The sequence below is a fragment of the Onychostruthus taczanowskii genome, unplaced genomic scaffold, assembly GCF_017590055.1.
Source record: "Onychostruthus taczanowskii isolate IOZ18803 unplaced genomic scaffold, ASM1759005v1 scaffold7, whole genome shotgun sequence".
Classification (NCBI taxonomy): Eukaryota; Metazoa; Chordata; class Aves; order Passeriformes; family Passeridae; genus Onychostruthus; species Onychostruthus taczanowskii.
The window spans coordinates 8432298-8456872 of record NW_024504786.1 but is presented as its reverse complement, the minus strand read 5'-3'; the positions used below and the strand labels follow the sequence as shown (position 1 = coordinate 8456872).

General features: G+C 39.9%; 1 protein-coding gene across 1 annotated transcript in view; it reads right to left on the bottom strand.

Annotated features, from left to right (window-relative positions):
• The window catches only part of EIF2B3 (eukaryotic translation initiation factor 2B subunit gamma), a 99803-nt gene that overhangs the window by 51901 nt on the left and 23327 nt on the right, over positions 1-24575 (bottom strand). Inside the window, exon 4 of the mRNA XM_041421783.1 lies at positions 21106-21217. Within this exon, the coding sequence (XP_041277717.1) occupies positions 21106-21217 (112 nt within the window). The remainder of the gene's footprint in view (positions 1-21105; positions 21218-24575) is intronic.

Genomic DNA, 24575 nt, shown 5'->3' with positions numbered 1-24575 from the left:
GTACCCTGTAAGAATCATACCAATTACTAAATGAACTTCAGTTCAATCTAGCAAATGTAATCAAGCACAAGTCATTAAAATACACACTAAAACTCCCTTTGGTGCTGCTACTATAGTGTCTATTACTGTCTGTGCTCCCAGGCAAGGGAGGGGGCTGCTCCCAGTTATAAGCTCTGTGTGTTAACTGACGGCAGATTTTAGTCCTAATCATGAGGCATGGAGGGCTCCCTGGCAGAAAGTCGACAATTAGAAGGCTAGAAGAGATCTGTGGAGAAGTCAGGGAAAGATAAAAAGAGCAATTTCAACGTGTAAAATTAGCTTTTATTAGCACATAATTCCACAAAATCCTGACTCAGGATGAGAGTGCATAAAGGTCTGCAAGAGTCCTTAGAAAAGTCTGTGCCTGTAATTCCTGACAGGCCATTGTGAAATAATAAGCAGTACTAACAGGATTGATGCATGCTTCATACATGGCATTGCTTTGAAAGTGGAGCCCAGAGCTTTTCTTTCCCTGATAACCCCCCTCAGGATTTCCTCCCTCAGGGAAATCAACCACTGATAGAGCAAACTTCCCTTGTTTAAAGGCAAGAAGTTGGACAATTGTTTCAACTGTAAACTAATTAAGAGAGATTACCACCAAGAGCTGGAGGTTCCAACCAGCTCCATACTCCCACTGACAGTGTGATAATGCCAGGCTGGGGTCAAAATCATAAATCTGAAGGGAGCACACACAATGCTTAAAGCCAAAAAGCCTCTCTACTAAGCATAGGATATTGCCACATTAACCTCACCACCTCACAAATAAACTAGCTGAGAAAGAGAAATCCCATGGCCTCCCTTTCCCTAACTTCATACAGCTGTTGACGGAAAATATGAAGGTCTTTAAATAAGCTCAAGGACCTGAGGCTGTCCGTACTCTAACACTAATCCAGGCAATGACACAATAAAAATCTCATCATACCTGCTATTAACCTGGCTCCTAAACCTACACCCGAGCTACCTCAGGTGGGCTCATGGGCATTAGTTAATCTTCCTCCCCATCCTTCCAAAGTAAATAAATAATAGCAAGCTATGTGCAAACTATGCATTCCACACTTGCATCTTTTCTAACTAATGGCATGTAGCTCACATAGTCCATACAGCCAACACTCTGTCACATTCTTCCTCTCCCCACACCATGAACTGTGCTCTTGCGTGGAGCAGCGTGCGGTCCACTTCAAACACAGCGCTGACCCCTGCCTGTCTGCAAGAACGTGGTGCTCTCGTGTTGATACAAAGCCAGTGCACAGATCAACATGAAGAGAAGTCTCACAGCAAAAGCTGCCAGACCACCTTTAATGTCTCAAGCATTCCTGCTTTTAAAGGAAAAAAAAATAATCCCTAAATCGCATTGCTCATTTACGGGACAGCTCTTGGCTGTAAACTCACTAATAATAAAAGACCACTGTTACACTGGCTCTTCAAAAATCCCAGACACCTTATGACCCTAATTTTTTTTTTTTTTTTACACAGTGCTTTTGGCCAAAAAGATCCCAAAGCACTTATCCCCATGAATGTCCCCACTGTGTGCTGGGCTGCTTTGCCCACCGGTGAAATGCTGCCACCTCTGGGCTGCAGAGCTGCGGTGGCGGGGCCGCTGCAGAGGAGGGTGGGCAGAGGGGAGGCAGAGGATGCTACTGCTTGGAGGGGACTGCTCCAGTTCTGGCTGAGAAGCCCCCCAGCAATGGGACCCCAAGAGCTCAAGACATGGGCTACTACGAGGTGTCTCCCAACACATACCATGAGCCCCGGGTGACCCTGACCTCTGTTTCCCTGCTCAGGGACGTCCCCTCATCCTCTCATCGTTCCCCTCCCTGTAGTTTTGTAACAGCCTTATTTAAAAAGGCAGGAGGGCAAGGTTTGCATTGGTCCGTAGAGGATCTGGCAAGGGAGGACAGGACACTGCAGCTCTGGTAACAACTACCCACCATCCATCCTCACAGCTGCTGCTGCTAAAGAGACACTACACCAGAAATAGGAAGTACTTTCCAAATGAAAATGTTTTATTGATCTGGTGACCTAAGTTGCTTGAAAGCCTTCTGAATAATAAATATTTTTCATTTAAAACCTTCACCACATGCCATTTTTCTTTGTTGTATTATGTTATTAATATACCCATGAGACTATAATACAAACTCTGAACTCACTTTTGACAAAAACATGCTGAAAACTTTTTGGTAAAGGAACTAACCTCCATGGAAAGCCAAAGATTAAATCATTTTCTCTAGTATAAAGAGTATAGGTTAGCAGTCAGAACCCAGGATTAGTATTTGCTCAAGGTCAGTAATGCTTTACAACAAGCCAGTGTGACCTCTCTGTAGAAGGAGTCATTTTCTTGGCAACAACACTGTGTTTTAAAGTTAACATCTCTTTTGACTTTGATGCTGAACAGCAAGGGTGCCAATGGCTGCACAGCCACCCCATCATGTGAACCCATAAAAAATGTTTTTCTTCATCCTGCTTCAGCTTTCCCATATGAAAAGGAGAACAACAGTAATTCCTCAGCCACCCCAAGTCAGAGGAGTGCTCCCTAGGGGCTGCATGGCCACGTCACTGGATGCACGTGCATCCCCCTGAGAGCACACCAGACACAGCTGCCTGTGAAAGCACCTCCCTAAACTTGGTTCCAAGGGTCTTCTCTACCACACTGAGTGTGAACAGCTGTAGGAAACAACGCAGGGGCCAGGCTGCCCACAACACTACCACCCCTTTTCTCTTTCCCTGTCACTGGAAAAACAGAGTTCATGCAAATATTTTATACTAGACACTTTTATACTAGATACTATTCTGCTAGAATACCCTGATTGCTATGTATAAACTGGGAAAGCAAAAGAGAGAGACCAAAATGATAATAAGCCTGGAGTTTGGTGTGAACAGAAGAGAATACACTGTGAAGGAGGGCGGGGACTGCCAGAGACATTATTAATAGGTTTTACCCTTGAGCTCTGGCAGCTACTTGTTCTATACACAGAGGAAAAGGATTAATCAAGCCTTGCACGTAAAGGTTCTTTCTATGGTCTGCCAAAATATTTAAAGGGCTATATACAAAGTGTAAGCCTTATTATTATACACATTCAATGTAATCATCTTATGCTACAGTTAAGGCCAGGATGACAATAAAGTAGATTATTGTGTGCTATAACCAATTCAATTCCAACACAACGGGACATGGCTTAGTCACTTAGTTCAGATCTGGTGTTTGAGCTTATTTTTCTTATGCTGGGCTAAACTGTGATTTAAGAGATTTAATCGAGCTTTGGGAAATGCTTTCTTTGCTGAAGAAGGAGAAAGAACTAGGAGTCTGCACCTGGCAACCCTAATCATTTCCAATTTTCAGCTCATTTTGCTTCCTGCTTCATGGAAATTCACCTTAGTAAATAATTGTTCCCTAAAATCACCAGGGCTGAAAGGATGACAACACTTCAGAGGAACAAGTTTTAAGAAAACCACTGAAGCCGAAGATTGTATAGAGGCTACTGAAGAACAGCAGCTCCTGCTGATCCCTCCTACATCAGTTCCCTAAGGGCTAAGCAGTAGACACATGATATATTTTTTTAAATCAAATAATTACAGTAAATGCATGGGAAACGGAATACTAGGTCAAAGCTGCAGGTCACTAGCAATATGTAGCTTAAACACAGCAGGGCTGACTCAATTTCTTCATGCCACTGGCCTGGACTCAAAGGCAAATAAAACTGTACTTGCAGTGTAAGCCTTGCATGACAAAGCTCTGAAGACCTTCTGCACCTCCCAGGTGAGGTGGGTCTTACTTAGAATATACAATCCTCAAAATCTGGAAATTTAAGGTAAGGGCATCCCTTTGTGCTACTAAAATACATAGGCAAAAATAAATTCTTCCTCCCCTAACTTTAAATTGCAAGTAAAAGCATAAGCAAAAAAAACCCCTCCAAAGCTGAAATAAGCATAAATGATTCCCTTGCATTTCACAGGGCCCAGGAGCAGAACAAATTGAAGCTGTCACACACATCTTTGGGCTTTCCCATTGTGAGTTGCTGTTCAAGTACCTCATGAGAATCACCTATGTTTGCACCACCAGTTTATTAAAATTAAAAATCTCCCTTTAAACCTATTGCCATGCACAGGCCACAGGCTCATCACTTACTTCCCTTTGCTAGGATCTTTGCCTGACAAACAAAAGGGCTCTTCATGACAGAAGGTGCAACTTTGTGAGTCTTTCTGTAGAACATATTTGTATTCAAGAAATTTAAATTTCACCAGACTGAAGAACAACCTGACAAGAGCCTGACAGCAGGTCACCAGGGTTAGAAGGAAGAAGAGAAGTGGAGAAGAAAGACCACATGTTAGACAAAGCAGCATCTGGCTCCTACCAAAACATACAGTCCAGAAAGCAAGAAGACATGAGCTTTGAGTCCAAAGATGAGAAAAATTTAAGTGTTATGGTTTTTATTACCAAAATCTACTCAAATCCAGCCCATGTAAATCCAGACTTTCTGCCTTAAACCTGGCAATGCTAATTTCCTTCATTTACTGTAAGTGAATTACGCTTTGTTCCTGCCCCTTGATGGTCTGTAGCTTCCTCAGCTGATGCTTTGACCTGTGGGGTTTTTGTTGATTTTTGGCAACTACTGCTTCTGCCTCAGTTTTGGTTCACAATAAGCTTTTACTACCATATCTACTCACATCTCAATTCCACTGGAACCTCAACGCTTTAGCACTTGACATGGTAATAACTCTCCATACTGACAAGATCCCAACAACTGCAAGTTGTCAAATATTTAATTAGGTAATGAGAACAGCTTTATCTCAGGCAGAAATTCAAGTGGGCACAGAACTTGGCTCTGGAGCCACTGTGGAGGAAGCCAGGCTGTGACTGCCAGGGGACAGGCTGCTCCACACACCTTGGCAGTGCTGAAAAGGTACATAAAAGAAAAATACATGTTGAGGAAATTCTTCTAAGGAATCAGCACTCAGACTTCATGAACCCTGCTTCCCTACAGGAAAACAGAGGGGTTTCCTGACTTGGTTATACTGAAGTGATGACTCAGCCTGTGTATTCAGATACACCCTCAGAGACACCCTAGCTCAGATTTAAGGCAGCATTGGTCTTGAGCTGTGAGATTTCAGGACAGGGAGAGCCATCAGAGCTTGGGACATGAACCGCTTTAGAGTACAGCCCAGTCCTGCTGTAAAATTGCCCAGGTGCTAGGAATATCACACAAGAAATGCAGATATTCTTATGCTCTTTTCTAGTATAAAAGAACCTATACAATTTATCAACTAATATTTTGACAGCATAAAACAAGAACTTCATTAAAAGAATGTCTTAAAATTAGCTAGTGTAACATTCTTTTTGCAGAGTAACGGCAGAATTGAAAACCAAAGGAGAACTGAAGTCAGATTGAAGACACTGACAAACATCACTCATCTTTCCAGCCCAAAAGAACTTTATGATTACTTCTTTTAATAGCTAACTGGCATTTTACAAAACACCATTAGAAATACCATGGAATGAGGAATATAAGTATCAGAGGGAAAAAAAAGGAAAAAAGACTAGACACAAAAAGTATAATCACCACAAGATGACCTTAACATCCACCCAAAGTCCAAATTTGAATTTTTTTAACAAGTAATTACAGTGGTTACAACCACACTGGATTAGTTTCTGGTTAGACCAGATTACTCATGATTTAAAATTTTCAGACTTGTTAATAGCTATAACAGAAGTTGCTGCTTCTTATTACTACAAGAAACTGAACCTACAACTAAAACACTTTTAGGAAGATGCTAAAGTTGGAGATCTATAGCATTAAGCCCAGATGAACAAAAACATACTGCACTAAAGACACAGCTGGATTGCCAAGAATCTCTCTCACCTTTCACCCATCAGTAGCACCTGAATAAAAGCTTAAGGTTGAGCTGAAAGAATTTTACTCCTTTGGAACAGTAATCATACAGCAATTAGAACACTGCAGAAGAAAATCCTGGTGAATTCAATGCAATGAGAAGGTACTTTGAGCAGGTTTCCTTCCTTTTCTGGAACAGTTATTGCTGACTGAGAATCTTCACATACACTAGAGTGAAGTTTCTCACTTAGGCACATGCTAAGGTGGGAGCTGCCTTCATAAGCAAGTAGGCAAAAAACCCCCAACAAACAACAAAAAAAAAAAACCAAAACACATTCTTGAAAGAAAAGTTGTCAGGACAGCTAATAAAACACTGCTTATCTGTGTATTTTCACAATTCCAATATTAATTTTTTAAAAATTTTAGCTGCAGTTATGAAGTCCAGTTTTTGGCCAGAATTACCACATAATTTATTGCTATGACACCCAGCACATCACTTGTCTGGAAATAGAGTGGCTTCAGCAATTAAATAGATAGAAGAATGCCATTAATCTAGACTTCATTGGTCCCTCACAGTGAAAGCAGCAGTAGAGAATCATTTTCAGCACAGCTCACAAGCTGGTATTGAAAAGCAAGTGAGAAGACAGCAACTGAATCCTCTGTTGTTTATACCACCTGGGGCAGTGAGTTTTAAACCTCACAGCCTAGAAGCAATAAACTGGCCACGGCAAGTACCAGAGCTCAGATGTTCCACCATTCGCCCTTAGAACAGCTCTCTGTACAAAAACCAGAGCAGCAACAAATCCAGTCCCTGTCCTTTGCAAGGCTAAACTCATGGTAGGACAATTGCCTCATCTTGAAACATTTAGCCTAAGAGAAAGAAAAAGAAAATGGGTAGTGGATGACCTGAAGATTATCATTTACAATTTTACATCAACCTCAGATACTATTAAAACAAAACAACTTCTATTCCCTTCTTGCTTGGAAAAGACTGGGACCATTCTGTCTGTGGTTGTAGACTGTTTCAGTATTATCCAACTGCATAAACGAAACTAGTGTCAAAATTAAGTTTTAAATGGCTTGAGGTTTATAGGAATTAAAGAAGGAAAAATTAAATTTGAAACTCTGCTTGTTTACTAGCACTAATTAAATATGCCAGATTTCTGGGCAAGCTTCCTAGCCTGTGGCTACTACGTTACTGGCTTGTAAAACAGTCAACAAGTGCATGAGTACAAAGCACAAATACAATAACAGATTTCATGTACAGTCCTGCCCTTAGTTTATAAAGAAAAAAATGTATTGGAACCAATCTGTAACTATAAAGACCTGTGCTAACCTTCTAGGCTATGCTAGTAATATAAAAAAGACCCAAGTCTACAATGGCTGCTTTTGCAGAGACAGTTTAAAGAAAGTAAACACAGAGAGAGGTAAGAGGAAATAAGCACAACAAAAATGAGCAGGAAGCCTTAAAAGACCAGTTTACTTCTAAAAATTCCATGCTTCTGGGCTCTGTTCTCAATTTGCTATTAAAAAGAAAAGGGAGTTTTAGCACTGCAACAGAAGAGGTGGGTCTGAATCTCCACACCACAGAAGCTACACTCTTCACAATTAGATTATTAAATTGGACTTCTCTAGAAAATAGCTTTATTCTGAAAAGCTGGAATTGCACATTTAATGGGAGCATGGACCATATTTTTAAGTACACAGTCTTTTACACTCTACACTTTTAAGACAGGTAATATCTTTGTGTTCTACATTTTAAAGGAACCAGCACAATGAGTTCATGGTCTGTGAGGAAGCTAAAACAACCAAGAAACAACAAACTGAAGCCAATCTCAGAAAAAAAAGGAGTCTCTGGGGACAGAACAAAATGCAGTGGTAGCTGTATCATTCCTAGGTAGGCAGAGAAGGAAGAAGGAGGGACAGTAAGAGCCCATGATCTAAACACTGTTCTTTGCACACCTTTGTTTCAGGAAAAGGTGTCCATTTACTTTCTGTGCCTGAAGCAGCTGTTTGGACAAAAGCAGCAAACAACTCTTAATAAAAAAAACACTTGTGGACAATTTGCTGCCTTGACAGCTTTAACGTGAAAAGCCTTTCACAGCAACTCAAATTAATGTGTGTTCCCACTGTACAGTAGTCTTGCTCAGCTTTAAGGAAACCAGGAATTATGCTTCAATAAAAATTCAGCCACGCAAATATTCTGCTGTAAAAAGAGGCATAAACATATAACTCTTCAACTTCCAGAATCACGTACATGAGGCAAAGGGAAATGATATAAAAATAACTAGGCTTTTGTTTACATCGCTGATTTAGAAGAGCAATTCCAGAAACTAAATTGCTTCCACAGAGGCATTGATTTAATTAGTCTGCATAGCATGCTTTATTTGTGTTCAGACCTCTGACGTACATCGATAAAAAAAGAAAAAAAATACACAGTGGACACACGCAAAATAATTGCCTAAACTTTTTCTATGCCAGATACAAGTAGGAATTCTCAAACACACTTTCATGGGCTCTTCCCTACATGCAAATGATCCTTTTTTAATATACACAAACTACACATGTTTTCAATTAAAAACATGACTGGATCGACTGGATCATATATTTTTGCAAACCAGCCAAAAATCAAACACAAACTGAAGCCACGAAGGAATTTCTGTAAGTACAAACCATACTACAGTTCTACTTCTGGCAATGAGAAACACCTCTCATTTTCAAACAATGCTAGAACTGACAGCCGTGCCCCAAAGCATGCTGTCATTCAGCAATGAAATAACTACATTAATGAACAGTACTCAGAAGCCTAAAAACCCCTAAGTGGTCAAATGAGCAAATAAGTCCACTATGATCAAGTAACAGCAGAACACTGGCTTCTTGCTTTTTGGTAACTCTTAATCTCAGTTTTGGGTCTTAATATTCGACAGGATGACAATGTGTTCCTCAGAGATGTGAACAATGGATTTTCACAAACAGTGGCAGAGAGGGTGACAATTCTGCTTAAAGTAACAAACAGGACTACTAAGAATGGGCTCTCATACACTTTTTTCCCCCATTGCATTTTGATCCCCATGAGTACAGATACTGTTTGTCCTTCCTCACTATAGATTTAAAAGCCACAATATCCCAGAATTTTGGGAATGAACATTCAACTGTGTGTGTAAATAAGATATTATTCACTTTTAGAGACTACATCCAAGTTCAAGTCAGTGTCTGCCTTGAATGAATACTTCTGAAGCTCATAAATTTTTCTGCTCTTTATAACCTCATCTAATTTTCCCTATGCATACAGCACCCAGTAAGCAGGGATCAACAATTCTGACACAGAGAAGTCAGATCAGCCTTTGCAAAGACAGCCACAACATCTTTCCCTGGTGTACACTGCAGCTCTCTTTAACTCTCCTGTGTGCACAGCACCCAGCTGGTGGTGGCCTCCCATCACCTTCCCAAAACCCCTGCTCATTTCAAGCTTTTGGATGCTGAACAATTTGGTCCAGCTTTCACCTCTTCACCATACAATAACTTTTCAGGCACTGCCCAATGATAAAAACATTCACAGGTCAGTGTATCTAGAACTTAGGAAACAGACATATGCTAAGATACCATATCCTAAGACTCTGGATATTTCCACTGAGACATGAACTAACACCCATGGCCAATTTTTTTATTGCCATTGGAAGAGCAGTGAAATCAGCAGTAGATATGCAGACATATGGCAGGTAGCAGACTGAAGCCTCCCAGAAGTCTTGACTGGAACTTGTGAGTCACTTCCACTGTGAACACAACATGTTCTCATGTACGAAAATTAAGAAGGCAAAGCACAGATATCAAAGTAAAATGAACTTTTAAATTATTGTGCTGCACTTTGCAATGGTCTTTCACTCACACTCAGTACTAGCCACCTTTCTCATACTGACAAGTTCATATCCTTTCATCCACTGCCTCCAAGATGGTGAATCAATCAGCTAGAACTTGAAACACAGAAATGAAGGAGCAGGTAAAGTGACAGATTTCTTTGCAGCAGGCTACTGAACTGCAAAGTTATTTCAGCTCTGCAGTCTGGCATTTCTGCTGTTCACGGCATTCTTGATTTACAGGTTCATTATGACTTTGTTTATGCACACAACCCTTATGAAGCCACTATTCAGTAGGGCAGTATCACTTTGTTTTATTACCATAACCTGTCATTCAGAAAATATTCACTCTTTCTGTTTATGGATAAAACTGACATTAAAAAAAGTGAAGAAGTAGATCATACACAGCTGCCCAAATCAACTGGGAAGATGGTTTACAACAGATTGCTTGCAAAAGTATCTGTCATGTTTTTAAAATGTTTAGGAGAAATGAAAGCATTTAGTCTTTGGAGCGATCACATTCTAAACGGAATTGCTTTTCTACTGTGAAAATAAACTATTTGAGGAATTATAGAAGATTATACTCTTGTTTGATACTTGTATCCTATCGGATCCTGAAAGTGCTGACCAAAGCTATACACACGGGCCGCAAAACCACAGCTGACATCACAGCATTTTAAAGCTGCCATCAGGTGGCCCAACTGGAAGCGGAGAGCAGCAAACAAATGCAAGAATTGAGGAAACATGAACATCACTTTTTCTCCTTTATGCAGAACAATACGGACCTGACAAAGCCCAGAAGACACAAGGGTTTCTGCGGCAGGACTGGCTCCGGCAAAGGAGGACACACAAGCCCCGGGGCTGCACACACGCCCTGGCAGCCCTGGGGTGTCAGCCTCAGCCGGCGTTTGTAGAACCAGTTCCCGTGCTTGCCAGGAGTCACACACCTGTACACAAATCCCTGCACACCCAGAAGGAGCGGCTTGTATTTAAGGCGAAAGAAAACAGATTTAATTTTTTGCCGCACGTCAAGTGCCCTTGTAGAAATAAAAAGAAAAAAAGGAGAATTAGTGCATTGAAAGGAAATTAGAGACAGTGGCGTGGTAAGAACAGCAGTGCATAACAATGTAACACACAACATAAACAACAGGCATCTGACATGCAAAAATACAAGTGCTGAAACTGAAAATCTGGGTTCAAACATGACCTGTAGTTCAGGCTGGATGCAGTGTTAGATCAGCTGTTTCCTGCAGGTCATTTTAACAAGTACTATTCTGACTCAGAGTGTGGGAAAGCCAACAGTTAATACCCTGTCTCAGAGCAGCATTTTACATTTACACTACTGACATAAATGTTCTCGAGTTATCCCCCTTCGAGACAGGAAAGAAATACTGCATTCATTTTAAAAAGCAAAGAAAGTGTGAGACACTAACATGAAGTGGATTTCTCAAGGTCACAAAGCCAAGTGGAGAGGTGAGATCTCTTTGTGTATAAATTACAAGGCATCCTTAATGCAAACAGGTAAGGTCACAAAGCCAAGTGGAGAGGTGAGATCTCTTTGTGTATACAAGGCATCCTTAATGCAAACAGGCGATAACACACCAATTTGTATGAAGTTTATCCCTTCCAGCATCAGATCTCCCAGAGAACGCTTCCTCTGTAAATACAAAGGTTGCTTATTTTAATGGTTCTCTACAACAAAAAGATTAACACTTCTATTTTTTCTAACAGAAGAACAGATTAGAAAGAAGTAAGGTCAAACAACTTTTCTGCAAATACTTTAATTCAACAGCTGTCTAGGAAAGTAAAAGTACTTTTTTACCCCCAGGCATAAGGTCACCCCTATCACATATGAAGGCATGGAATCCACATAATGTCCCTAGGATTGTAACATTTTTTCAAACAACTATCAAGGACATAAAAAAAAAAGCTAAAGTCTGTTTTATTCCAGTATGCTTCCTTCATATAGCAATGTAAGTCAGAGAACACATACAATCCTGTGTTCTAAAGCCACACTACAACGAGGGTACATCTAAAACAAACACATGCAAAGGACATATTCCTTAAATCTGAAATATAGATTATTTTCTCAAAGGGTAACATACCAGCAAGCACCAATTCGTCTCACTGATCTCTCCCCTCAATAGCCAGAGGCTACTTTTAAGTATGCTGACTTAACACAGGAATCTGAATTGTATAAATCAATGTCTCAATTAACATTTTGTTTAGGAAGAGTTACGGAAGAAAAACAGAATGTAATCATTTGCTAGCACAGTGGCTCCAGAGGTCTGGGAGTGTGTGCAAAAAAGAATGGAGTTGAATGTGGTAAGGGTCCATTATTCTTTCAATAGTGTCTGGTGCTGCAAAGTATGTACTTGCATACTTTCCTACTGGAAAAGCTTAAGTCTTCAGTAGCTCCTTGCTCTGGGAAAATGGCAGGCACCCAAATGCTAACACAGGGATCTAGGAACAAGATCTACCTGAAGAACAATATTTTTCAAGTGGCCTTAGAAGTGAAAAATGGCCATAAAAAGAAGTCTCATTTCCCAAGGGATTTTATTCCTTCTGTCTGGCTGCTGTTTGTCAGGTGCCGTTCCCCACACACATCCTCAGCACATTCTAAAGCAAGAATGGAGTGAGGGCCTCTCTAAAAATAATCACACTTGCTGAAAGACCAGCCCTGCATAAATATCTCTAACAGTACAAACAGAAATCAGACTTCTTGCCCAATACTTTAGTTGAAATTTATGGCACCACTGGCCATGATTCTGTTATTACTATTCTACCTGGCTAAGGCTCAAAGTCACAGAAGTGGGAATTTCAGAGGTATTTTCAGAAATGATGTAGCTCATCTGGGAAAAAAAACTCAACAAAAAAAATTACTTAGTTCTACAAATGCTGTACCAATGCATCAGTGAACAAAGTTATATATTACACATATATGTATACATATAGGAACACATACACCATAGAGATGGGACAGAGAAGTTAAGGACACACACAGCCTCTGAAATTATATTTAATGCTACACCTTGGGAATAATAAAGCAAAGGGGGGGGGGGAATAAAATCAAAGGGAATATTAGAAGACAGTCTCTGGTGCTCTTGCAAATATCACCAGCTGCTGGATGATTTATATGCAAAAAAACCTAGAAGTTGAGCTTTTACTTAAATTTCCCTGCTTTCTTACTGGTTTGCTTCCAACCTTAGGAGTTTAATTAAAGTCCATCAGCCAAATTTTTCTTGAGGACGTAAGTTACTCCTTTTTTATATCTTCCTGTACAAACTAACCCAGATTTTTAAAACTTTTGAGCTTTCACCAACCTGATTATGAATATACACACACATACACACACATTTTTAAGAAGACTAAAGAATTTCAAGATGATCAACCCAAGAAATACAGCTGCTGCTGGCCAATATGCAGATATGCAGGTACATGCAACTTATACTAAAATGAATAACAGGGCAAGTTACAGCATTCTGCATTGCCAGTTCACATGTCAAGAACTAATAGCTACCTCCTCTTCATTCTTAACAGAGTACATTGTATTTGGTGACTGGGGAAGGAGAATTCTACAAGAAATCTCCAAGAAAAGTGGATAAGTAGTTTTACTGCTTGTAAAAGGAATCTCTCTCTCATCTTCTCTAGCTTTCTCTAGGGAAATGGTGCAATAAATTTGATGAAGAAAGGAAGGATTTAAAGCCAGAGAAAATTAGGATTTCTCAAAGCAGAAACACGCTGCCCTTAGGAATAGATCTCCGCTATTTACTTGATCTACTGGAAGAACTCCTGGGGAGCATGTCTTAGCAAGAGAAAGGAAAGTTTGCTATGCTCTTCATTTCCTGTGTAATTCCAGAAACTGCCAGCACAATGCTGTTTGGGGAGAACCACACTACAGCTATTCAACAGGGAATTCGGCATTGTATTCTGAATGAATGGAAACTTTCTCAAAGATATATATTTGCTGCAACTAAAGGAGAATGCAAACCCAGTAAGGATGTGAGCCCACATACACCTTCAATCAGCTAATTGCAAATTGTGACTCTTTCCATTATGACTTTTGCAATTCTTCGCAGTGTGAAACATCACAGTAAATCACTCGGGTTAGAGTTCACAGGAGCCATGAACTAAGTGCAATAAATCAGCACTAAAAATATTATGCAACTGCAGTTCAGCTGATACCAAGTGTAGCTAATTTTAATGGAGAGGCTATCACTTTTATGCACCCTTCCAAATTAGTGATTTTGGGTCTTCAAGCGTATCCTGGGATAAAGGAAAAGGCTCTCTGAAATCTGGATTTCTTGGAATAAATTAGATGAATGGTTCCCTGCGAAAATCCCAGGGGTATTTCCCTCCTGCCACTGCAAAAACCTTCTGCTAAGTATGAAAATTTAAAGGACTGAAAATGCATCAGTAACACAGAACAGTAAGGGAACCACAAACTTTGGCTGGGTTCATAAGCCAGAACCTCATCCCAAAGCAGAATCAGACCTTTTAACTGAAGAGGAACAGTCACATGCCTCATTTCACCCTTACTTTGCTTTAAACTAGGCTGTTTCCTCCCCCGCCATATTCCACATTGGCTGATAAATTCCCCAACGGCGGGTGTTAACTAACTCTGCATTCCAGTCTGCTCTGCGTCATGGAGTTCCACATCCCACTGATGAGGAACACATGGCGGACATGTGGTAGGGGAGAGCCTGACAGCGCTCGCACAAGCGGGGATAACTCCTCTGACCTTTGGCTTTTTTCCTCTCCGCACATCCCAACTGCACAGTGAGAACTCTGTGCCCCTCTGTCGCCTACTGGTCACTCGGGGATCACTGGACACAAGCTGAAACCCTAACATTTCAAGAGGCAGCTACGCTGAATACTCGTTATGGCTGAAAATGTATGTTGAAAGCAAGCAATTGGTCGTTCTGTGTCTCTGCCCTACGCAAACCATCCAGAGGAATTTTTGACCACACAGGTTACATCTGGATCAACTAGGGTAAGTATGTCACAGAAAGAACTACGATTATGCCTCCTCATCAACTCTGTGAAATAAGGTAACTCAAAGCCTCGCTAAAAAGTACACAGTGGCAACTGTATAAAAAGCATTAAGATGTCTTTCTAAAATGAACAGACCATTTATCATCTTTTTAGGACCTGAGCCTGGCTTAGAGTAACAATGAGCTTCAACTTCAGTGTTGTCCAGACTGAATGACTCATGCAGAGTACTGCATTTACCAAGTCACATGGACTTGAGGGTGTCCAAGCAATACAGTCATCCCTTCCTCCTTCGAAACCTCTGAAAAGTAAAACCAAATCACAGGCTAAGTGCTGGTCTGAGACCGCAGCAGACAGACAGACAGACAAATGACTAATGGCAATCCATGCAACATACATTTACTGCCGATTAGAAACCAAATGCTGAGCCTCAAGCCCTCTGCTTTTAGCCTTATGTGTACTAGAATACTGGCCAGAATCCTGCAGTAAAATGAAAGCCACTGACAATAAGCCTTTCTATAACTACATTCAAGAGAAGCTCCTGCTAATATTCCAGATTCTGAGATTCATGACCTCTTACCTGTACAAGTTGTCAAGACACAGCATGACTTTTCTTTTATAAATAGGACCTGAATATGCTGTACCTTCCTTTCAACCCCCCACCAATGTATGAATAAAATAACAGCAGCAAAACAATAAAATCCTATGGAAGCAACAGTATTAAAATCAGTAATAGCACTATGTTCTTTAAAATATAAAGGCAATGTTTCAGTAACTGCTTTTGTATTATGTTCACGTTTATTGTACAAGTGGAACATATAAAAGCATCAAATTAAGTTTTTCATTTTACTTGGCTACATTGATTTTAGAAATAGTAAATAATTTTTAAAATACTCAATTTCTGAAATTAAAGGCTACACTCATCCCCAAGAAATTTACAGAAAAAGCAGAACAAGTTGAGTGAAGTTTAAATGCACAATAAAAAGGGCAAACTTTCTTTGAAAATTAATGCCTTTTAGCTACAGCAGCTACTCTTAGTGAGCTGAGAAAGTAAACAGACATGCAAATCCTACTCAGGACATCCTGAGAACATCTACTCCAAGCTCATGTCTCAAACAACAACAGCTCTTGTGTCAGTATCTTTTTTTTGAAATGTTCAGCAAAACCCTATTTTCTAAAGAAATATGATTGAATCAACATTTTTAAAGTGTGATTATAGTTTGAGAAGTTAGTGTGTAAAAGTCACACCCTTATATTCAATAGACTTAGTTCCCTGGTTTTGATTCAGTCACATCCACTTACTTTACTGGCTAAAATAACTTTTTACAGCTTTCTAAATTCCTATTAGTACTGTGAAACCAATTCAATTCTGGGAAGGGGAACCAGATTCTTTTCTGGCTTATGCATCTGTAAAAGGATTATTACCTAAATCAACACATACAATTTCTATTTTTTGATAGAGGAGCCAGAAAGAATGTTACTTATTTTCTGGATGCTAGTCAGAAAATTTTATTTTTATTTGTGAGAAGACCAGACCTGGACTAATTGAAAGAGCAGATTTGGATCAACAGAAAAGACATCACTCTACAGAGGTCATATTTAGAGAACAGAAGTTATATCCAACAACTTTCTATGGTATTTCTCAAAATATCGCTTCTATGCAAAGGAAGCTTAGTCAGAAAACTCTGCTAATAGTTTTTTGTGAAAACTCCAGATTTTTCAAAGAAAAGACCACCACCAAAGCTAGCATGTGTATTCCTTCTGCATGCAGCTGAGACCTGCAAAGAGTTTTTGCTCCCTGGTCTGCCCTGAACTGCTGCTTGGGATTTCCTATTGAGTTGCATTACTGGATTCCCCCCATTCCCTGCCAGTGGCACTGCTTGTGGGGACATCTCCCAAATGCACAAAGAAAACAAAACCAAGTTATCAAAGTCCTGCTATTTAATCTACCGCAAGTCATGAACCTATTTTTGACAAATGTGGCTTATGGAGTACTCAACTGTATGTCCAGCTGGGCATAAGCTCAGGGTGTTGGTCCTCTTCACCTACACAGCTGGATCTGGTACAGGACATCTGCCCATCATTATTTAGTTGAGGATGCTTCACACTGCAGAGCATCTGCCTATACCAGTGTCATTCCCAGCTTTTCTAAAGGAAATAGATTTTAAAAGAGAAAAAGAACCACCATAGGAGCAGCATAGTATTTCAGAGATGCCAATTTCCCAAGAACAACAGTTTTAGAGAGCAGAAACATTAAGGAAGTTGCAGCATGTTTATATATGGTCACTTACTTAAACCAATTATCAGCAGGAGAAAAAAAAAAAAAGATAAAAAGGACGATATCCCAAGGCAACAGAAAGTAAATCAAGTGTATCAAAGCTGTTTCTGAGCTCCCTTTACCTATCCACTTGGCAATGCTGACTTTTGAAATTATACTACACCATTCGTTTTTACTTTCATGATGCAAGGAGAAAAGGACGAAAAAACTCCCCAGTCTTACCCCCTCTTTTTACTAAATTACCTTAAAAACAGATCTGCATTGTTACTTCAAGGTTATTAATGTTAGTACTACATATATTTATAGATGAGGTATTCCTTTCTGTCTGAAGCACATGAGGTAATAAGTAGCTGGAATTGTCATGGTGATTTATTAACATATTCTCTAGGAGAAGCCTTGCACCTGCATCTGTGCAGACAGAACACCCACGAAGGCTGAACTCACCCCTACACAGCCCACAAGATCTTAAAAGGAAATGCTCCAAATTTAGACCTGCTCCAACAGGTGTCTTTTACTGTTTCACTTTGCATGACCATAAATATCAGAGGTGGAGCAAAAAGCTCCCTGTCCATTGTAATCGTGCTTTGAAAACAAATACCTTTGCCCCCTCCCAAAGCAGAGGCAGCAGCTATGGAATTCTCATCATTTCCTCACTCCTTCATCCTGTCAAGACCCAAGTCAGAGAGATGTCACCGGCAAAACCAGGCTCCAGGGATGAGCACATAACTTTATTTTTTTTCTCTTCAAAGGGCCCTAAGCTGGCTCTGAAACGTCCCCAAACTGTATTTCTTTCATTCTAGTATCTCATCTTGCAGCTATTTGCCAAAGTGAATGACATGCACAGGCTGTTCATGGTTTTTTATAAGCTCTCATTACCCAAACAGGGAACCATTTCCTTGAAAATGCTTTCCCCAGCAGCATTAGTCTCTCTAGGCACCACCAATAAATTTGTCTTTTGGCTCAGCCTGTTGCACTCCAAAACGTGCCTGAATAGATGTATTTGATACTGTTTTCCACTTGTTTACTGAGGGAGGATGCTACCTGTGGGACTTGTCATCAGGGTGATTAACAGCACAGGGAAAATAAAAGAAAATTTTACCCACCAAATTGAAAGCTTTGCCAGACTTGCTTTGGCAAGCAAAGGAGCAAAATCCAGACTCCTTTCTGTGGTGTAACAAGGAGATGCAATCCCAGACCCAAAATGGCTATCCATGACTTACAAAACCACAACACAAATCAAAATAACAAATCTGGAAAAGAAATCCTAACCAAACTGAGAAAGAGAATAACAGGTTACACCATGAGCTTAGAAATTCCACTAAAATGTTTCAATCTGTAACACTTCCACTACAAAACACGGGGTCAAGAGCAAATAAATATTTAATACTCAAAAGGTACTCAGGAGAAGGTGTTTTCCCCTGTCCCTCCTCACCAGCTGCTCTTTTATGGCAGGAAAGTGAAGAGCATGAAATCCAATGATAGGAAGAAGGCAAAGGTCAGGAAAAAGGTTTTTCTTCAAGGATTTAAATTTGCCTTCTACAGTTTTGCGTGTTTTGTCAACACAACTTCCCTCCTGTGAGGAGGGGAAGCCAAAGGGCCTTTGAACCATTTCTGTATGGGGTCTAGATTTTTACCAGTAACAAGATTCCTAGCTTTAAAGAAAAGCTCATCTTCCTTTTTCCCATTCCTTTCACCACTCCCTCCCTGTCCCTCCTTCCACTCTCCTCCTTAAAAAGAGACAGGAAAAAGAAAACAGACAAAGGATCTGAAGAACAAAACAAGCACTGGAGGAGTTCTAGAGTTCATGTAACAGACCACTATAGCCCTTCAAAGGGACCATTAAAAGCAAAACAAACAAAAGCAACACCCTCAAGATGTCTATTGTATTTTACAGAGGAACAAATGAGTGTACTGGAAATTCTCCCACCATCTTGCCACAAAGTCTGTTATTTCATCAAAACGAAGTCCAGAGATCATGAAACAGACAACATGGCAGCTGAAAGTCAGTCACATCAAATGATCCATGAAGAAAATGAGATAGGGCTTGCTTTCCCCCCCCCCCCCCCTTTCTTTAGTATGATGTATTAAAAAAAAACTTCAAAGATTGTTTCAAGCGTTGCTTTTGTTTCTCACATGAGAAAATATGGGGTTGAGCAGGTCTAGACAGCTCAGTGGTTAAAACACCATTAGCTGCCAACACTTTGTCTTCCTAGAGCTCCCACAGTTGTTGCTACCCTGGATTTGCCTCAAATGAAATTACTGATGATTTCCATATATATTTTGCTTCCCTCAGAGTTCCCAAAGATGGCAGCTGCAGGACAGAGAGAGCACACCAACATTGACAGTTGGCAGTTTCAGATGTCAGAGGCTCATCCACGTGGGTACTGGCCCAATACTTCTACTTGATGCTTCAAAGCATCATTTTAATTTATTTTTTATTCTTTTTAACACTTAGCAGATCTCTTTTTGTTCTTCTACACTATCCTAGCATCTTTGGGCTTTACTTGAGGGGTGGCTAACACTTCACATTCGCTTTCATAGCTGTGCATGTAAGAACTACAGGGAGACAGATAGATTTTTATCCCATCTGTATATCATCAACACTCCATTTACCAAATCCCAAACAGTAATGCTTAAGATCTGCTGAAGACAATATAACTGAACAGGTGCTACTGAGGGCAAAGTTTAGCCTGCAGGATAAAGCCTGATAAATTTAGCTATAGGAATGAGAATCCTCTGGTTAGATGAACCTGTAAAATCAGGGGTCAACTAAGATCACATATGTTACAGCAATTTCTAAGTCATTATACCACAGCCACCCTCTAGTGCCAGGAGGAAGCCATAAAGACAAGCTTGTCACTAACAGTAGATAAAATATTCCTCCCCTAGCCCAAAATAGATCTATTAGTCTTCATATGCACAAACCCACAGAATGCATCAGTGATGAATTTCCTACTCTATACAAATCAACTGCTGTGTGTTATGTACAGAAGGCTTGCCTGCAGCTTGGTCCCTGCCATGCCCCAAGATAAGCCCAGGAGAGGGCCAGTGGAAACATGCTGGGACAGGCTCCTTCCATTGCAACAGTTAACAGGGCCCACTCTTGATCACCTTCCTTCTAGGATAATCCTTAAACTCAGGCAGAGGAGGTGTCATCTTTCCATGGGCACAGAGCATCTCCCTCACATCTGGTAGCGGGATGTTCAAGGAAAGATTACACTGAGCTGTGGCCTACAGCACACACCAGAGGCATTTTCACAGCAGAGATTTATCTGAGAGCAGACCCCAGATGTCTGCATCCTTGACTTAAAAGGTCCACATGGATGAATTCCCAGATCTCAAATGGCTGTTCCACAGGTGTCTCATCTCACAGAGGTGAAAGTCTGACTGTCAGCCTGGGAGAAACTACAAAGGTTGGCCTCTCAAGGAGCCAACACAGCTTTGCACAGAACACGTCAGACAACGTGTGCCTGAGAAAACTAAAATCACTGTACTGGAGAGCATAAAGAAGAAGTCATCTTTCCTTCTCCTACTAATGGATATGAATTACACAGTGCAGAAAATTCAGCTTGTGTGGCATATTTGATAAATTTATCCAAGTCCCCAGTGAAGTTTAATGGTGGATATAGCATGGTTTCTGTAATGAATCTTTTGGGGCCTGGAAAGACAGCTGAGATTTTGAGCCTTAAATGTGTAGGAAGGTTATGAAATCCTGAGAGCCTCACATGGATACTCCACAAATCCATTTGGGACTCAACCGGTGAGACTAGCATTTCATTTATGGAATAGGACCTATTCATTTATAGGCCTAACACTTCACAGTCTCTGAATCTAAACTCTATCTGACCTATTGCAATATAGGTTTCATTTCAAGAAGAGCTACCTTTTCATGCATTCCTTTTCTTTCTCTGGATTTTTTCCTAATAAAGGTATAAGACAAGCCTATCAGTTGGTTCCAATGATGTAACAAATACTAAAATATTGCTCCCTGAATATTGCAAAAGGGGCTTTTCCTCTTCCCTTCTCATCCTACTTTTTCTTTAACCATCTCTCCTACTACACAATTCTTTTATCTCATCCCAAGTTCAGCTTCTATTACAAGGACTCATGAGCTTACTTCTGAAGGATGGATCTTTTAATGACAAGTTCTTCATCCAAGTCAGCTTCATTAGCCATGAAGAGCAATCTTTTTCCTGTGTCATCCACTCCAATGAAGTCGCGCTGCTCCACTGAAGTAGAAAAACAAGAACAATCATTATATAACCCCATTTTAATGCAGGCAGGAAAGACAAATGGGACCACCAACCACCCCCAAAATATGAAATCAGACTACCCCAGCAAATCCATGACTTTAATAAATATTGTTGATACCTTTTTCAACTTCTTGTCAGTTGGGGTAGCTGATCTATATCATGGCATTCAAAACATTGGCCCTGAAAGGTTTGTGCATCCTTTTTATGAACATGCCAACTACAGGTCCTGACATACAACATTCAATTTTGAGCTGTGCTTTTTGTTTTTGTTTTTTGTTTTTTTTTTTTTTTTTTTAAAAAGCCCTGCTACATGAATTAAAACAAAACGAACTCAAGGCAAGCAGTGAATTCATCAAATCCAACTGCTTCTTTTTATAATGTCACTCCATGTTAGAATTAGGGAGTCTGAAGAGGATTATGATTTCAATTGAGACATAAGCATTTGGCAACTTATCTATTTTAGACAAATACCAATATGTAAATCACAAACACACAGTATAGAATCTAAGACTTCTACCATGGATGCTTCTGGGTGGGTTAACTTGGTTTAAATCTCTTTTTATAAAATTGCCCACCAAGAGAATACCTAACACTCACATGTATTATTATGGCAATCTGTATCTCCTGTAATCAGTGACTGTGCATCAGCAGGGACTTTGGCCTACTGAAATATAAAGCTTTTATTTTTTAACAGTTTTCCACACCATCTGAATACAGTGGTGGCAGCTCATTCTAGTTTTCACTCTGTAGCTGAGCTACCACTCTGGTGGCAGCCATATACTGATCTTTACAGACACAGGCTGTACAAGTAAGCCACAGTATAATTTAAACAAAAATTTTTTTTCTCACAATAAATACTATTATTTTGGGCCAAAACTGGCAAATATTTGATCTTCTAAGTTCTATGCCTTTAATCACAACGGAGTAACAACATGCCCTAGAAGCAGCTAATTCTCTAAGATCTTTTTCAGACAAAGTATTTTTAGCTTTATTTTTCCCAGTTCAGGCCCATCCCTTGTTTTACCTATACCTGTTCTTTCAGAGTTACCACAGTAATAACTACCATTAAAACAGTCAAATCTATGCAGCTGGTGAAAGTTCTCCTGTGCGATCTCTGATCCACGTGATCAAGCATACCCTCTTCAAAAAACCCCCAAGCCTTCTCAGAAATTCATTACACAGCAAATAGGCCTGAACATCTAACACCATGACAAAGTAAGTACAATTATGATAAAGCTCACTTGCTGTAAAAACTCAAGAGTAAGTCTTGAAAGCAGTGCCTATTTTCATTCTGTGGAGGGCAGTGAACTTTGAGATTAGGGGTGAATGAGCCCTCACCTCTCCCACCTAAATGGGGTCTCCTGACAGGATGGAAATACAACAGTGACTGACTTTCCTCCATCGAGGCACCACCACTTCCCTACAAGTTCAGGTCCTACCTGCCCATCTCCTGGCTGTTCTTACAGGAACCTACTACTCTGCTGCAGCAAAACTCTATGCAACAGGAAAAAGGGGAAAAACTTGAAGAGAGCAGGACCAAGCACATGACTGACACCAAACAGGTTGCTCTTGCTTGTGTGGATTAAGCAAGAAACAAATAGTGAAACCATGAGAGTGCACCGTGGGATTTTTTGTAGCAGATGCCAGGTCAGGTTTCTCCTTGTACACTGGCAATAAACAACATCACTTCAGTAATTTAAAAAAAGACAAAACTTATACAGTAAAATCAATTATCCAGAGGTACAAGGGTGCTGTTTCAAATCCCACTGGCATCACTTAGGAAGGAAAAAATAAATGGAAGAGCAGACACATAACTAGCTCACAAAATCCCTGCAAGAAGTATGAGAAAAGTGTTAAAGTGACAGTAACTTGACAAAATCATTTAAAGTATAAAAATGAAATGCAGGATGTGTTTTGCCCCCTCACAATACATAAATAAGGACCTGACACTGCTATTGCAATATATTAATTACCTAACAAATTAGATCCCCATCAATTTTAAGGGCTTTAATGATATAAAGAAATTATGATATCATTAGAGAACATTAAGCACTTTAGTGACAAAAATAAATAAATTTCAGTCATATTTTTTAATATGCTTTCTAATCAATCATAATTAACTGACTCGAGAAAAAGACACCTCTGTTAAAGACTCAGTATCCCCACCCTTTCAATTAAATGGAGAGGATTTCACAGGATGCAGCCTTCAAGACCACCAAGAGGTCCTCTGGCAAACACAGAGAATACCAGTGATGAGATGCTTGCTGCTTTCAAGACAAGAAAAATAAGCAGGAAAGAGTCACCATCCCCATCTTCTCTGCCTTTCTTTAAACAAAGAAAGGTTCAGACACTATTTTCCACTCAATCCCTTGCAGGTCATCTTTAAGAACACAGCTCCATTCTGGGTATCTGAATTCCTGACCCTCTCTGTTTATTTGGGTTACTACCACTGACTAGCATTTTCATGTGCTTTTTTTTTTTTTTTATTGCCATTGCTCTTATTGCTCAATTTAAAAAGCCAATGAGATTCTTATTGTCACTATATAATCCCCTAAATATAAAACCCAGTGAACTAGACCCTGTAATTTTCAGCTGAGTCAAACATTGCAGGAAACCATCAGGATGAATTTACAGCACTTAACACACTGCAATTCATGCTAATTTAAGAACTGTTCTTTATATCACAGTTCCTGAATGTTCAATAATAACCCAAAAGCAACAACTTTGTAGCATATTCCATGACATATGTGAAATAAAATCTTGTTGAGACTTCTCAAAAAATGAATTGCTTTGTAGGAACAGTGAAAAAATAAATCTAGTGTCTTGTCATGGGATCCATTTTCTAATACAAACACTTGAACAGTAGAGTCCAAGTACATAAAAACCTGAATGTGTCACAATTTAGAGAAGGAGCTAATAGTACCACCTATTATGAAAAACTGCCTAACATACTCCATGCTAATATCTTGTCTCTGGGTGCTTATAAGCTTCACCACGTTTTACCTGTCTGGGATGAAATTTTCAATGCCAGGTGCCTGGCTTAGGAGGAACATTTGAAAAACTTCAGCAAAAACCATTCAGCTGGTTCTAAGGCTAAGGAAAAAAAAGTGTTTAGCATAAGTGGAAATGGGTTGGTGTCCCTTGCCTGGAAAAACTCTAACCAATCTTTGAAAAACTGCAGGTTCACATGCCTGCAGTTCTTCTTTAGCCTTCTTTACCTTCTATTTTTGCTGCAAATGTTTCCGCGTATTTTAGTCTCAAGGATAGATGGTTCCAATTCCCCAGCTCCTAGGACTGATCAAATAGCAGGTGCTACCTAAGGTTTTCTGTACCA